Source organism: Magnolia sinica, chromosome 2 (genome assembly GCF_029962835.1).
Source record: "Magnolia sinica isolate HGM2019 chromosome 2, MsV1, whole genome shotgun sequence".
NCBI classification, from domain to species: domain Eukaryota; kingdom Viridiplantae; phylum Streptophyta; class Magnoliopsida; order Magnoliales; family Magnoliaceae; genus Magnolia; species Magnolia sinica.
This window is the reverse complement of record NC_080574.1, coordinates 25,441,623-25,455,462: the sequence shown is the minus strand read 5'-3', so window position 1 is coordinate 25,455,462 and position 13,840 is coordinate 25,441,623. Positions and strand designations below refer to the sequence as shown.

Genomic DNA, 13,840 nt, shown 5'->3' with positions numbered 1-13,840 from the left:
GTCAATTTTAATTGATTTGTACATCCAAAAACAGCCAAAAGCAATAACAATCCTTATATCTTAAGTTTTACTATGATTGCCAAAATCACCTTGTCATAGACAACAACACTCAAATGAATTAACAATCTGACTATGGGTCTGTTACTTCATGACAATGGATTCTAGAATTTAGACATATATGTAGCATGTACCTTTTATGGTGCCAGCTTATCAAGCGTCACAAGCTACCAGAGTATTAAATTACACCGGACATATGGCCGTTTGAATTGGAGAAGGCATCCCTCTAAATATTAACACCCACAAGGTTTTTGAACACGCCGCAGGCAATGTGTTAGAGATCTGGGCCATTCATCAGGCAGGCTACACCTTTGGACATGCCATGGACTATAAAATACTGCTGGTCCATTGATCAGGCAGACGAAACTTGTACCCAAAAAAAAAAGCCATTGGAAAGAAGTCCAACAATCCAAATTCATGTACACGTGTGAGTCACTTGATTAGTCTGATGCCCTGCTTTTTGGTACATGCATGTTCTAAGCACATTCTAACTGATGAATGGTCTGGATCTCCAACACGTGTGATGTATACACATGCATGTAGACCTGACACTGTTCCGCCTCCCTCAAAATCACATCCACCCCTTGATGCCAAAAATAATAATAATATTGGAAGCATCTTGAAGTCAGGAAGATAAACAAACACCTTCATGGCATCTAAAATCAACTTTGAGAATTAAAAACGCCCACAATTGCTTAAAGTAGTAATGCCAAAAAAGCTGTCACTCTAATTTTCAGTACTAATAAAAAAAAATACAAGCATGACAACCAATTTATAGAAACGATCCGATAGATTTTTGAGAATTATTCAACGGACGCGCCGCACCTTCTCTTCTTGGCCTAACCCAAGCGATTTCTGGGCATTCGATATACCCTCTGGATCTGCAAGCAGACAAATGAAAAATAAGAAGGGGAAGTCATGGGTGAGACTAAAGATAGCAAGATTTTCAAGGAACTGTCTATTAACATGATTGTTCAATAACTCATTGGTCCGCTAGGAACTTGGTAGAGTTAATTCACAAAATGATTGATTTGAATAATTTCACAGTGAGGGTTTCACAGTGAGGGAGTTCTCCATTGGCCCAGCTGATTCAAACTTTGAATAAGTGTCTGATTTCCAAGTTATTGAACATTGATATATACACAAGGCATGGGAACAAGAGAACGAGGCTCCTCTTTCTCTCTCTCTCTCTGATTCTCAGCTTCAGATGTGCAAGTTGTAATTAACCTACATAACGCTTCAGCCATCGAAATACAGAGAGGAAGATTCCACATATTCACCAAGTGCGGGTAATGGCGTTACTTTCCTACTGCCACTTGAGGAGATGTCCTCTTTTGTCTTTTTTTTCTTTTTTCTTTTTGTGAAAGATAAAGAAAATTTTATTCAAACTGCCAAACGGCGAGGAACCGCAATTACAAACCTACCATCACAGGCCACTCACTGTGGCCGTTGTGGGGGTAAAGGAACAATTGTTCATTTGGGAATAAGAGTGGGTTGGACTAACAGGGAGGGTATGTCCTCAGCACGAGTGCTAAAAAAATTGCAATATGATCATTTAGAAGCTACCAGACCAACAATTGAATGAATTGCAACGCAATTGTGCCCCCTAAAGCAACCTACAGGAGCTGTAAGACTATCCCATACTGGTGCCATCCTCATTTGACAGAGCAGACAAAAGATCTTCCTCTTAATGGCTAAAATAAGCAATTTTCTAAAAATTAAAGGTAGTTCATGTCAATGTATAATTGATGGGGTCACAATTACCGTATGGAAGAAAGCAATTATCATGGCGTTTTCTATTTAAAATTGACTGATTTTATTAGCAAAGAAAACAACAATGGCAAACAGCCCATCGCAAGTAACCCTTTAGTCACTTATTGAAAAGAAATGCCAATATATGATCATAAGAGAGATCCTCCTTTCAATAGATTTGATGGACAAAACATGGTCCTTGAAGATTCTGTTATTCCTCTTTTTCCACAGACCCCATAAGATTCCGAAGAAGCATAAGATCTTTCGACCTGTGAACAGAACATGCCATTCCAACAACGTATCACCAATAGATTTATTGGAAGTCCACAGGAACCCCAGCTGAGAAAGAAGGGTAACCGAACCTTTCTTTGGTGGTTGACCAATACTTCCTCATTTCTGCACATGATGCAGATGTTGGGGATGGATAAATTTCATTTCTGCAATTCAGTTACCACTAGAATCTTGTTGGAAGTAGCTACCCCAGCAAAAGCTTCAACTCTTTGGGGAACAGGAGCCTTCCACACTTTTGTGGACAGAGAGGCACTCTCACACACCCTAGCATTAAATTGGAATGCCATAGTGGTCGTATTAATGATAAAAGTTATGGCATAAGTTTTTTTTTTTTTTTTTGGAAAGCAAGCATTTTTTATTTCGGAAAGCAAGCATTTATTTTGGGAAAGCAAGTTTTTTTTTTTTTGGCAAAGCAAGCAAATTTATCTAATAGGAACTCCCCACAAGTGCAATGTAATTGACTATTAAATAGGTTGATTACAATCAAGCTCTATCTAATAATCTATTACAAAGGTTGATTACAATCAACATGTTTGCTAGCTAGAAATCAAATACCTTCACTAAATTCCTTCCCTTTTGTGCTTGAAATTTCCCCATTGCTTCCATCTCTACATTTAACCATTTTACTAATAGACTTCCATACCATGGATCCCCTTGATTGCAAAGATTGTGTCCACAAATGTCCCATATTTTTCCAAAGACCAATCTTCTGCATGCAACTTCTGATTGTCCCTCAAATCTCCACAACCATTTGCTCAACAATACCTAGTTTCTCTCCCTAATATTATCAAAGATGCCTTAAATAAGTTTTCAAACCTCCTTCCAATTGATAAGGTAAAATTTATGATCCTCCTCTCTCCCGTCCAACAAGAAGTTCCTTTGAAGAAGCTCAAGAATCTTGAAGAAAGCAAAGTAAATGGGATATTAGACAGAACATCCTAGATGTGGGTGACGCCACCTCCACCTAGCCAAATATTTTTATTTTTATTTTTTTAATTCTTTCAATGATGGGGCCCAAAAGCAAGCATCATTCGACTTGCCTCCAAGAGGAAGACCCAAGTGCAGTGAAGCTCATATACTTACACTCCACATTCATCGCCGAAGATTTCACCAAATCCTAATCCATAGCCACACCCATTATCACTCTCAAAGAAACCCTTAGGCTCCAGACCACCCAAAAACATCTAAGAATCCATATTATTGGTTCTATAACCCTTAATCATACCAATGGAAGAAGCCCTTTGCATAAGCATGTTCAGACCTTCTGCAACAACTGGAAAAAAAAAAAAAAAAAAAAAGGCGAGAACAGTTCTCCTTGGCAAAGCCCCTTCAACCCACATAAACAAACCTGGTAGCGAAACATTTACCAAAACGAGAAGAAACCATAAAAATGCATTCTCTGACCCACCCAGCCCATTTAATATGCCTTCTCCATATCAATCTTACACCTAAAAGTCCAGTGTTTTAAATAGCTAGGTTATGTAGCATGTAGCTTACACCATGTAGTGTAGCTTAGCCTTATTGTTACATAGCTTATGAAAATAACTTAAATTATGTATAGCCTAGGCTACATGATAATTTGTATATGCTACATGCTACGTAGCTCATATTATAAGTTATTTTTCACTACAACATTAAAATCAATCAATGTTTTTGTAGACGTGTGCATGTGGGCCTATGACTGGGCCCACAGGTACATATACCGGGTCTTATGTGTTATGGGCCTTAGTCTTAGCACTTTTCCCTTTTTCTCTTTGTTTTATGCTTTTCTTATTTGCCCCGTAGTCTTTCTTTAGTTTTCCCTTCATAATAGGGGCATATATGTAACTGTACCTTTTCTCCTATTGTTATAAATAAGATAAGGATGGACGTCTCGCCCAAACGTGCTCTCTCTCTCATATTCTCTCTTTCTTTCTCAAATTTTCTCCTCTAACAGTTTTCTATGTTTTGTTACATTTTTCTATATTCAATCAAAATTAATAAATCTTTCCAATGCTTTTAGTAAAATAATGTGAGTAATAGTATTAAATCAGTTTCATTGCTCTTTATTTACTTCTATACAATTATTGAACTTTCTTATTACTCTAGTTTGCATTTGGAATTTTGTTAAATACCATTATTAATCAGTTTAATTTGGTGCAAAATATCATGAAATTGGGGTGAAAACTATGCACCATGCTATTCACAATTTAAAACAGTGCCTAAAACCTGCTTCACCACTTGAGATTCTAGAATCGACAAGCTCATTCATGACTAAAATGCCATCCAGGATCTGCCTCTCCCTGCCGACGCTTGTTTTTGTTCCCCTTCTTTGAGGGCATCAGAAAAGATTCAGACCCAAAAAATTAAAACTGTTAATTCTATCCAATAACGGGCATGTCGGTGGAAAGGATTCATAAGAAGCCTCATAATTACTAATGAGATTGACAAAAGAACATCAGAACAAAAAGCCTTCGCATGATCAGAATTATTAGATCATCCACTCAATTATTTGATCAGACTCATTGGAAGAATTTCACACAGTATCTGTGATTGTGTATTGGCACATTAAATTCATGTGTATCAAATAAAAATATCTAAATCTAACTACTTTAATCACAAGTCACGAATTGAGATGAGATTCTACTCTTCCAAGTCACACAGCAAATAATACTAAAGAATGTATCTATTTCTTGTACTGAAAACTTACGCATGCTCGAATGTCGATCTCATTCAGGAAAAAAAAAAAAGACGGAAAACGAAACCATTGGAATATGTGCACAGAGGTATATCAATTACAGGGATGGCAGACAGGATTCTGCAAAGGCAGTTGATATACAATAAGATGGCGAACTGAAAGTGAGTAGTAAATAGTCAATCTCTCAGACAGCCAAATTCATCCAGTGTATGCAATCCTAGGAAGATTTAATGAATATCAAGGAGCACTCAACAGTTACAGTAAATATATCATTGTCTAACCATCACAGCCGATTTAATTGATTGAAATGAAACAAAATTAACAAAGCCATGTGAACTGAAAATGGTACTTAACAACTTCCAAACCATCCTATCATTTCCCAAATAGTCCACTTATCGTGTGAATAACCGAATTTGAAATAGCGTACTTAAATTTTCCTCAGCATCATCAGAGGCTTGTGCCGAGTATGGGGTCAGCAGAGTTACTGTAAGGAGGAGAAAAAAAATAAAAACGAACTTACCAAAGAACTGTGTGAAAATGCGAGTGAAAAAGCTCAAATTGCGTGAAACATTGTACGCCATCGCAGGAGGAAGCGGCTTCACGATGGTGTCAATGCTAAACACTCGTCTGAGAAACTGCATGTAGAAGAAAGAAACACATCTCAGGGCTTAACTAAAAAATAACCAATGTGATATGATTGGCAGAGATAATCTCAAATGCAAGCCAGAAAGCACATATGAAGTATAAACAGCGGGTATAAAACATGAAAGGGGACTCTAAACCGTTGACTGTGCCTAGGATATTATCGTGTACACTCACAAAATTCTGACATGGACAGCTAGTATTGCCTTATTTGGGTGTAATTTACAGCGGCCAACTACACCATATGAATGGTCTGGATCATCATATCATAAGCTCGATTTTAAGAGAGCACATGATAAGTTGCATCGGCATAAAGATAGATAACCTCGTACATGACAAGTCAATCAAGAACCTCAAGAATCACTACCACAAAATCATATATGGCTACATGCGTCCTGCCGGAATGATTAATATAAACAAATATTTGGAAATTCCTCCATGCTTCAGCAAGTATCACCATTGAAAGATATTAGGAAGTAGCTATCGGTAACCAAAGAAGGGAATAGGATAAATTTTATCTCCAAACCACAATACACAAATTTCTTAATCTACAGTCACAAATCGCATAAAACTAGAAGCGGGTATGGAATGAAAAATAACTGAAAGTTCCTCTCCAACTACAACCCAAAAATTCATCGACATGGTTTTAAGACTCAGATGAGCTCTGCGCAAACCGAGTTGACTCACTTGGCCACTTCCAAAAGAAATGGCTTACAACCCATCCATGAAAGATTTTTAAAAGAAGACCAGCCTCACCCTGATAGACTTGGGGCTCTGTATCAATTGACTCCTTATCTGTAGCTAATCACTAACAGTCCAGCCCCTGCCAAGGGAGAATGAATGAAGGAAACCAGAGAAAGAGCTCATCCACATCTCACCTGTTGCTCTTGTGAGTCTTCTAACCATGATCAATATACAGTCATAATTCACGGTAAATGGAAGTTGGGTGCTAGAGAATTTCATCTTAAAACCAAGACTACAGGAATTTTCAATGAGCATTCAGAATACATAAAACATACCAAGTCGGTATTGGGGAAAAAAGAAGAAGAAGAAAAGCTAACCTTCTAACCAAAATACTTAAAATACATTGATATAAAACAAAATTCAGTATAAATGGAAAATGGGTAATCAGAGAAAATTCTCTCATCTTCAAACCACAAAATACAGAAAATTGTCGACATATTGTTAGAATTCATATAAAACGAGAAGTAGGTATCGAAGAAAATGCCATAAAAATCCTACTCTAACCAAAATACCGTAGTTCATCAATATCCAGTAACTTCACAGTGATTCAGAGTTTCTCACCTTCAAACCACAATACAGAAATTTTCCTCAGAAAACGCAGGCGGGTGTCAAAGAAAACTGCCCAAAAATACTATCCTAACCATTAAAAACTGAAATTCGATGATATACAGATTTTTTTTAAAAATCCACAGTAAATGAGAAATAGGTATTTAGAGAAATTCATCATATTCAAACGATAACATAGAAATTTGATGGCACACAGACAGAACTCGCAGGAAACAAGAAATTGGTATTGAAGAGAAAAACCTGAACATTCCTCTGGAAGCTGTATCGGAGCTCAGGATCAATCTCGATTGATTCGTCCTCATCAGTGGCTTTCGATGATACAGATTTCTTGCGAGGGACATGCATGGTCGGTGTCGTTCCCGGCTGATTGGTGGCTCTGAGCTTCGCATCCTCGAATTTTTCGGATTTCTCTTCATCTCTCCATGGCGCGGAGGACAGCAGCTTCTTTTTCATTTTCTCAACGCAGAGAGAGAGAGAGAGAGAGAGAGAGAGAGAGGATCCAGCAGAGGCTGGGGATAGCTGCTTATAACCCTGGAGGGCCTTTGATTAGGTTGGTAAAGGGGCCTGAATGGCCCATTATCTAATTGGGCTGAACTTGGGCTAAAATACGCATAAAGCCTACTAATAGGCCCATATATGGCCCATGATAAGTGGCTAAGCCCAACCCAACCTATGGGAAGCGGATTGGCTGGTGTGTTGACATCACCAAGTTCTGTGGATCCCATTTGAGTCTTAGACCTAAAATTAAGACAGATCCAAAGATCAAATGGACCACACTGAAAAATGCAGTGGAGGATTGAACGTCTACCATTGAAATCCTTTTGGAGTCACAGAAGTTTTGGATCAATATGATATATTTTTTTACTATTCATCCAGGTATTTGTGACCCAGTGAACAGATTGGATGGAAAATAAACGTCACGGAGGCCCTACAAATGTTTTAACGGTAAGAATCACTGTCCCACTGCTATTTGCGGTGTGGTGCACTTGAGATTTATATGTGATTCATTTTTCGTATCATGTTCGAAAATGATCTTGCCAAATGGATGAACGGTATGGATTATAATAAATAGAACATTATAGGGCCCATGTAACTTTGATCTCCTTTGAACTGTTCATATAACTCTGAGCCGAGGAACGTCAGCGCTCGTCTTCGCACGGCACGTACCCACATCAGCCAGGTCGGTGGTGTGTGGGTCTTAAAGTAATATAATTTAGGCAAAAATCCACTTCCCATACTATGGGTCCTAAAGTAATATAATTTAGGCAAAAATTCTATTAGCAAGCCTCCCTTTCAATCTTAGGACTTGGGATGTTGCAATTTATGTCATTTTTGGACCATGCTGCATCTATCAGGGTGCCTGTTAAATCAACGGTTTGGATATTGTGCTGAAGACATGGCCATGGTTGCATGAACCCAAGTTCCAAGGTGGGAAAGATGCTAGATGAATCGACTGTAGAAGTTTCGTTTCTTACCATGATTCACTAGTCCACGTGGCATAGTCTCTTAAACATCTTTGAACGGAACCGATCTAAAAGTTGCGTTAAGGACATGATACTTACAATCTGATCTTGCCCTTTGAACTTGGACCACTCATTATTTTACTCTATCCACTCATTTAATGTTGACCGTTAAATTTTTCTTTCCCACAGTTGATTTGAAGGCTGCTTAGATGGCTAGGATCATCTGATGCATGAATCAATTTTCATCTGCAGTGTGTTATACCAGATGGACAATCCTAATGAAAGATTAACTCTTACAAATGTAATGTAGCTGTGGCTCTACCCCATTCCAGCTTTTATGGCTCTACAATATCATATTCTTCTTATAATTCCTGCCCTCTTTAAACAAGGGCCCGGTTTCGGTGGTGACGCTGCTAGTACCGACCTTAGGTGTTGGTCGGTGATGTAAAAGCCATGTGGACCTTGCAGTGATGTATGCATTTTATCCACACTGTCCATCCATTTTTTCAGTTCATTTCACTGGATGAGCCCAAAAATGAGGCACATACAAATCCAGGTGGATAGTGGTGATTTAACTGTCACCATTAAAATTTTCCTAGGGCCAACTGTAATGTGAATTTGCCATCCAAGCTATTGATTAGGTCACAGGAACCTGGGTGAAGGTATAACATAAATATCAGATTGATCCAAAACTTTTGTTGCAGGTATAACATAAATGTCAGATTGATCCAAAACTTTTGTTGCCCATAAAGTTTTTTATGGTGAGCATTCAATCACAGTTTTTTTTTTTTCCTACGGTATGGTCTACTTGAGATTTGGATCTGACTCATTTTTGGGCTCATGAGCTGCAAAAATGGATGGATGGCTTGGATAAAATATATACCACATGGTTGGGTCCGCAGAGCACCGAGCAGTACCAACTCGGTAATGGCAGGATCACTCCCGAATCCGAATTCATTAAACAAACGGTAGAAGTGATCGTAATCATCCATTTGCTGGGCCGCACAACAGATGGGACATGGCTTACAATTGCAATGACATCGGTTGTTATTGTTTTTAACCGTCCATCTTTTTTACCTAAAGAGCAAGGGTTAAAGAGAAGAACTTACAGGACGGTGCTTTCTGGGCCCCATGATGATGTATGCGTTTTATCCATGCCGTCCATCCATTTCGGATAATTATGTAATGGCATGAGCCCCAAACTTAGGCAGATCCAAATCTCAGGCGGACCACACCACTGGAAAACAGCGATGTATTAAAAACTTACTAGGGCCCAATGTAATGTTCAATTGCCATCCAACCTGTTGATTAGGTCACAAAGACCTAGATGAAGGGAAAACACAAATACCAGCTTTGTCGGAATTTTTTATGGCCCCGAGAAGTTTTTAATGATGAGCGTTCAATCATTACTGTTTCCTTTGGTGTTGTCCACCTGAGATTTTGATGTACTTCAATTTTGGGATCATCCCCTAAAATGAGCTGAAAAATAGATGGAATAAAACATATACATCATGGTGGGGTCCACAATGTGCCATCCAATGTCACTAAACAATCTGCATCCAAATCTTTATACCTCTCAGCTTTTAAGGGGCCATTGGTGCAAGGATTAGGGTCGTGGCCCGCTGGACAATAATTCATCCATATCTAGGCAGGGGATTTGTGGGTCCACTATGATGTATGGGATTTTAACCATGCCATTCATCTTTCTTTTCTTTTTTTTTTCATGTCATTACCATGTATGGTCCAAAAACTGAGGTAGATCTAAAGCTTAAGCAGACGACACCATGAGAAGCATCCCATCATTGAAACATTCCCAAGAATTATAATGATATTTATCGGAAACAGTCTATCATTGTAACCTTCTTAGGAGCTACCATGATGTTTATTTGTCATCCCACCTGACAACACAAATATCAGCTTGAACCAAAACTCATGCAGTTCCCAACAAATTTTTAATGGTCAGTTGCTCAATCCCCACGATGTGGTCCACTTGAGTTCTAGATTTACCTTATTTTTTGGATCATATATAAAATGATTTAGAAAATTAAATGAACAGCATGGATAAAACACATGCATGTAGTTGCTCCCACAAACTAAAGATCACTAATCACTAAGGGCCTGTTTGTTAACACTGAATTTTTGCACTTAAGGTGGATTTTGGAAAATGTTTCATGTATAGTGGTGTTTGTTAACACAGAAGAAGGAAAGCACTCTATCATTTTAAATGTATGTTTGTTCATCCATTTTAGTTGTTCTCTCCACAGAAGACTTATAAAACCAAATATTCTTACTAATAATAAACTTAAGTTTCAAAACCAGGATACCATAAACTATAACCTTTAATACTTACTACATAATCGGCTTCTTTATTATTAACTTTCATTTATCAATATTCACATGAACATATGCATAATCGCTAAATATATGTAAATCAGAGTAACTAAAAGGGTAACCAGACTATATCTCTTTTAAAGTTTTCAACTCTATTGTTGTACACGGTAACCTATTAACAATACAACTTATTGTATTCATTGTTTCTGCCCAAAAGTTCTTCAATAGACTAGTATTGCTAACCTACCCTTTTCTAAAAGAATCTTGTTCATCCATTTTGCAATACCATTCGATCTGTTTTGATGAGTGCAATAAGGTGACGAACAATGTCATCATCTTTACAAAATTTTCTAAACTCATTCAACTTAAAATTTTCATAATTATCCATCCTTAAGCACTTTACTTTTCTATTTGTCTGTTTCTCAATTAACACTTTTCACTTAAAAATGAGAATACCTTATACTTGCATTTCAAAGTATAGACCCAATGAATCATTAATAAAGAGAACAAAATAATTTGATCATTCTTTCAAAAGGAATTTTAGGACTCAAAACATAAGTTTAAATAATCTAAAATATTCTTGAGATGTGGGTCAAGTCCTCTTGAGTTCTAGTCACTTGTCAATCAAGATGCAGCCTACATTGCAATCATGCACCTTACAACCTAACTGCCAGGGTCCATTTTTAGAATGTGTTTGAAGAGGTGAATCTTAGATAAATAAAATATTTTCTCTTAAATTGATATTTTCAATTATCTAATTTGAAAAGAGAACGATGCGTCCTGCATAATAACCACTAACATTGTATTTTCTTTGGCATGAGTTACCACCTAATAAAATACACGGGACTGAAAAAAAACCAAACAAACAAACCTTACGTGCATCCATATCCACACCTTAGATTTCTACGCTGAAACAGGCCCATGAGTCAGGCTAGATTTGTGCCTGTTAGTGTTGAGGACCAGAGCCCTGATGGGTCTAGCCCACGTAAACTCCCTTGGATTTGCCTATGTGTATCATGCACAAAGAAAACCATTCATCTTTATTCAAGTATATAGCAACGAGATTTTAGAAGAGTAAACCGTTTATAAAAAAAATCTAGAAACACCATCAAATTCCCATCAATAGACTCATATACTTCTCTCGCGCCCACTTGTACGAACCGTCCATTCCACCGCTCAGAAAGAAAAAAAAAATGTAATAAATGGAAAAAGTAGTTTGTTCTGCTGGAGTTGTGATTCATCCTAATACAGCATGCAGCCCCGTGAGACCAACATGCAAAGACAGTGAAATGATGATCAGAACCGTCCATCTCCAAAGGATGATTTTCACCACTGATATTCATAGCTGAATATGGACAAACAAGAGGAAAATTTCCAACGGTTCAAATTCAACTCTACCAATCAATGGTCAGGATCATCCTTTCAGCCTGGTAATCTCATCATACCAATCAATGGTCACCACTCCTCCAAAACTCACTCAAAAAAAAAAAAAAAAAAAAGTAAAAACCCCAAAATGCCCCTGGATGGTCCAAAACACCCTCTACCTCTTGGGGCAAAATGGCTTGTCCGAACTATCCCTGTGGCTAGGAATAGTAAAATGCCTCAACCTCCCTTCCTGTTGACTCATATAACCTTTGCACAAGAAGGCCTTTGAAAACTTATCCTCCACCGTTCGATCGACATCATGGACAAAAACGTCCGTCTCTCCATCCTTCCTATACCTGGCCATCATCCCAGCCGTGTATATGGCTCCCATCCTCCCCGGTGCATCCGAGAAGTACCCCGTCGGTGCATCGACCATGATCAGGTCCCACTCCACCTCGTACACGTCACTCGGTACCCCTTTCAAGGCCAGACCACACTTAGAAAATCTAGCATCACCCACAACCGTACAATCGTCCTGCTGGCCCACCTTCATCAGATCGTCCGCGTGGCGCACCTTAGTATCGTACACCACATGGTATGTCTCGAGGCCGGGGAACTTGGTCGTGACCTGCTCGATCCATGCCTTGTCTTCTTCAAGGAAGACCGTACGGCCACCGTAGTTGAGCGCGGCCCACATGGGGCTGTCGTGGCCCAGCCCAAATACCAGGAAGTTGCATGGGGATTTGCGCTCCAGGACTCGGGAGGAGACAGAGATCTCGCTCGCCGTCTGCTGTGGGGTGATGTTGGAGGTTGCGTAGTGGACGAGCGCCTGAGATACAGAGGCTGGGAGCTTACTGCATTGGGAGCATGTTGTAGTTAGGCCTGATTGGATTTCTTCTGATGGTGGGTCTTGATTGGTGGGAGATGGGCTTTCTGGAGCAGATGAGAGGTTTGATCTCAAGACAAAGAGGAGGAGAAATGCAAGGAAAATCCCCAATAAGAGTAGCTTCATGTTGAGGGGGTTTTGGGTCTTGGATCTCATGTGTATGTGTGGGAAACCCATGAAGGAAGATGTGTTCTTTGATTTGGAGATTTGGGTGTTTTGGATTATGGGATTTGGGATGTGGGTTTTGGTTTTTTGGGTGTTTTGGATGGGTTTTTGGGGGGGTTATATTTATATTTCAATCTCCATGAAGGACAATGTGTTCTTTGGTTTGGAGATCTGGGTGTTTTGAATTATGGGATGTGGGTTTTGGCTTTTGGAGTGTTTGGATGGCTTTTTGGGGATTAATTTCAACCATGAATCGAAGGAGATGATGGTTGTGAGAGAATTGATTTTTTTTTTTTTTTAATCCTTCTCTTTGGGAGGCGTTTGGATTCTTGGTAGGGAATGGAGTTATATTAGATGGGGTGACTTGAGGAAGAAGGAGAGAATTCAAGGAGGTCTGTTTGGTTTGTTTCCTGCAACCTTTGAAATACAGCAAAGTGCAGTCGATGGTGGATGAAGACAGCAGAACTACTGGGATTTTCTGGTGTAACCGAGGGAGAAAATAACTTCGATACACTGGCAGAGTTTGAATGTTCATACACTTGCACTCGGAAGTTGTATACGTGGCATATATGGAGCTAAAATTAGACCGTTAGCACACTTTAGATGGGTCAAAAACAGAAGATCTTACCAATGACCAATTGAGGATATATATAGTGAACGGTTAAGATGAGAACTAAACAATGGTGTGAATTCAATGACAAATGTCAATTGATCAGAGATTAGTTTGATTCAACCATTTTGATTTTTGGGTTATGTCCATTAATCAGAGGTTAGTTTCGTTGAATCATTTGGATCTAGGGTTATGATCGATGCACAGTGGGACCCACGAACAGGAGGAGTCAACTTGACCGTTGCTGAGTGCATGTGTATGGGCGATTATACTCTGCTGTAGAATTAAAT

At 38.8% G+C, this 13,840-nt stretch overlaps 2 protein-coding genes across 2 annotated transcripts; both read right to left on the bottom strand.

Moving 5' to 3' along the window:
- Positions 1–618: 618 nt before the first annotated feature.
- On the bottom strand, positions 619–7,241 carry LOC131236728 (uncharacterized). Its single transcript, XM_058234114.1, has 3 exons — positions 6,971–7,241; positions 5,298–5,412; positions 619–938 (listed from the first exon to the last, which is right to left on the bottom strand). Exons 1-3 carry the CDS (start codon positions 7,181–7,183, stop codon positions 865–867), a joined length of 402 nt encoding a protein of 133 aa, XP_058090097.1. The 5' UTR covers positions 7,184–7,241; the 3' UTR covers positions 619–864.
- Positions 7,242–11,541: 4,300 nt separating this feature from the next.
- LOC131236727 (glucuronoxylan 4-O-methyltransferase 1-like) lies at positions 11,542–13,354 on the bottom strand. Its single transcript, XM_058234113.1, has one exon. The coding sequence runs from the start codon at positions 12,950–12,952 to the stop codon at positions 12,065–12,067; it is 888 nt and encodes a 295-aa protein (XP_058090096.1). The 5' UTR covers positions 12,953–13,354; the 3' UTR covers positions 11,542–12,064.
- Positions 13,355–13,840: the final 486 nt, after the last annotated feature.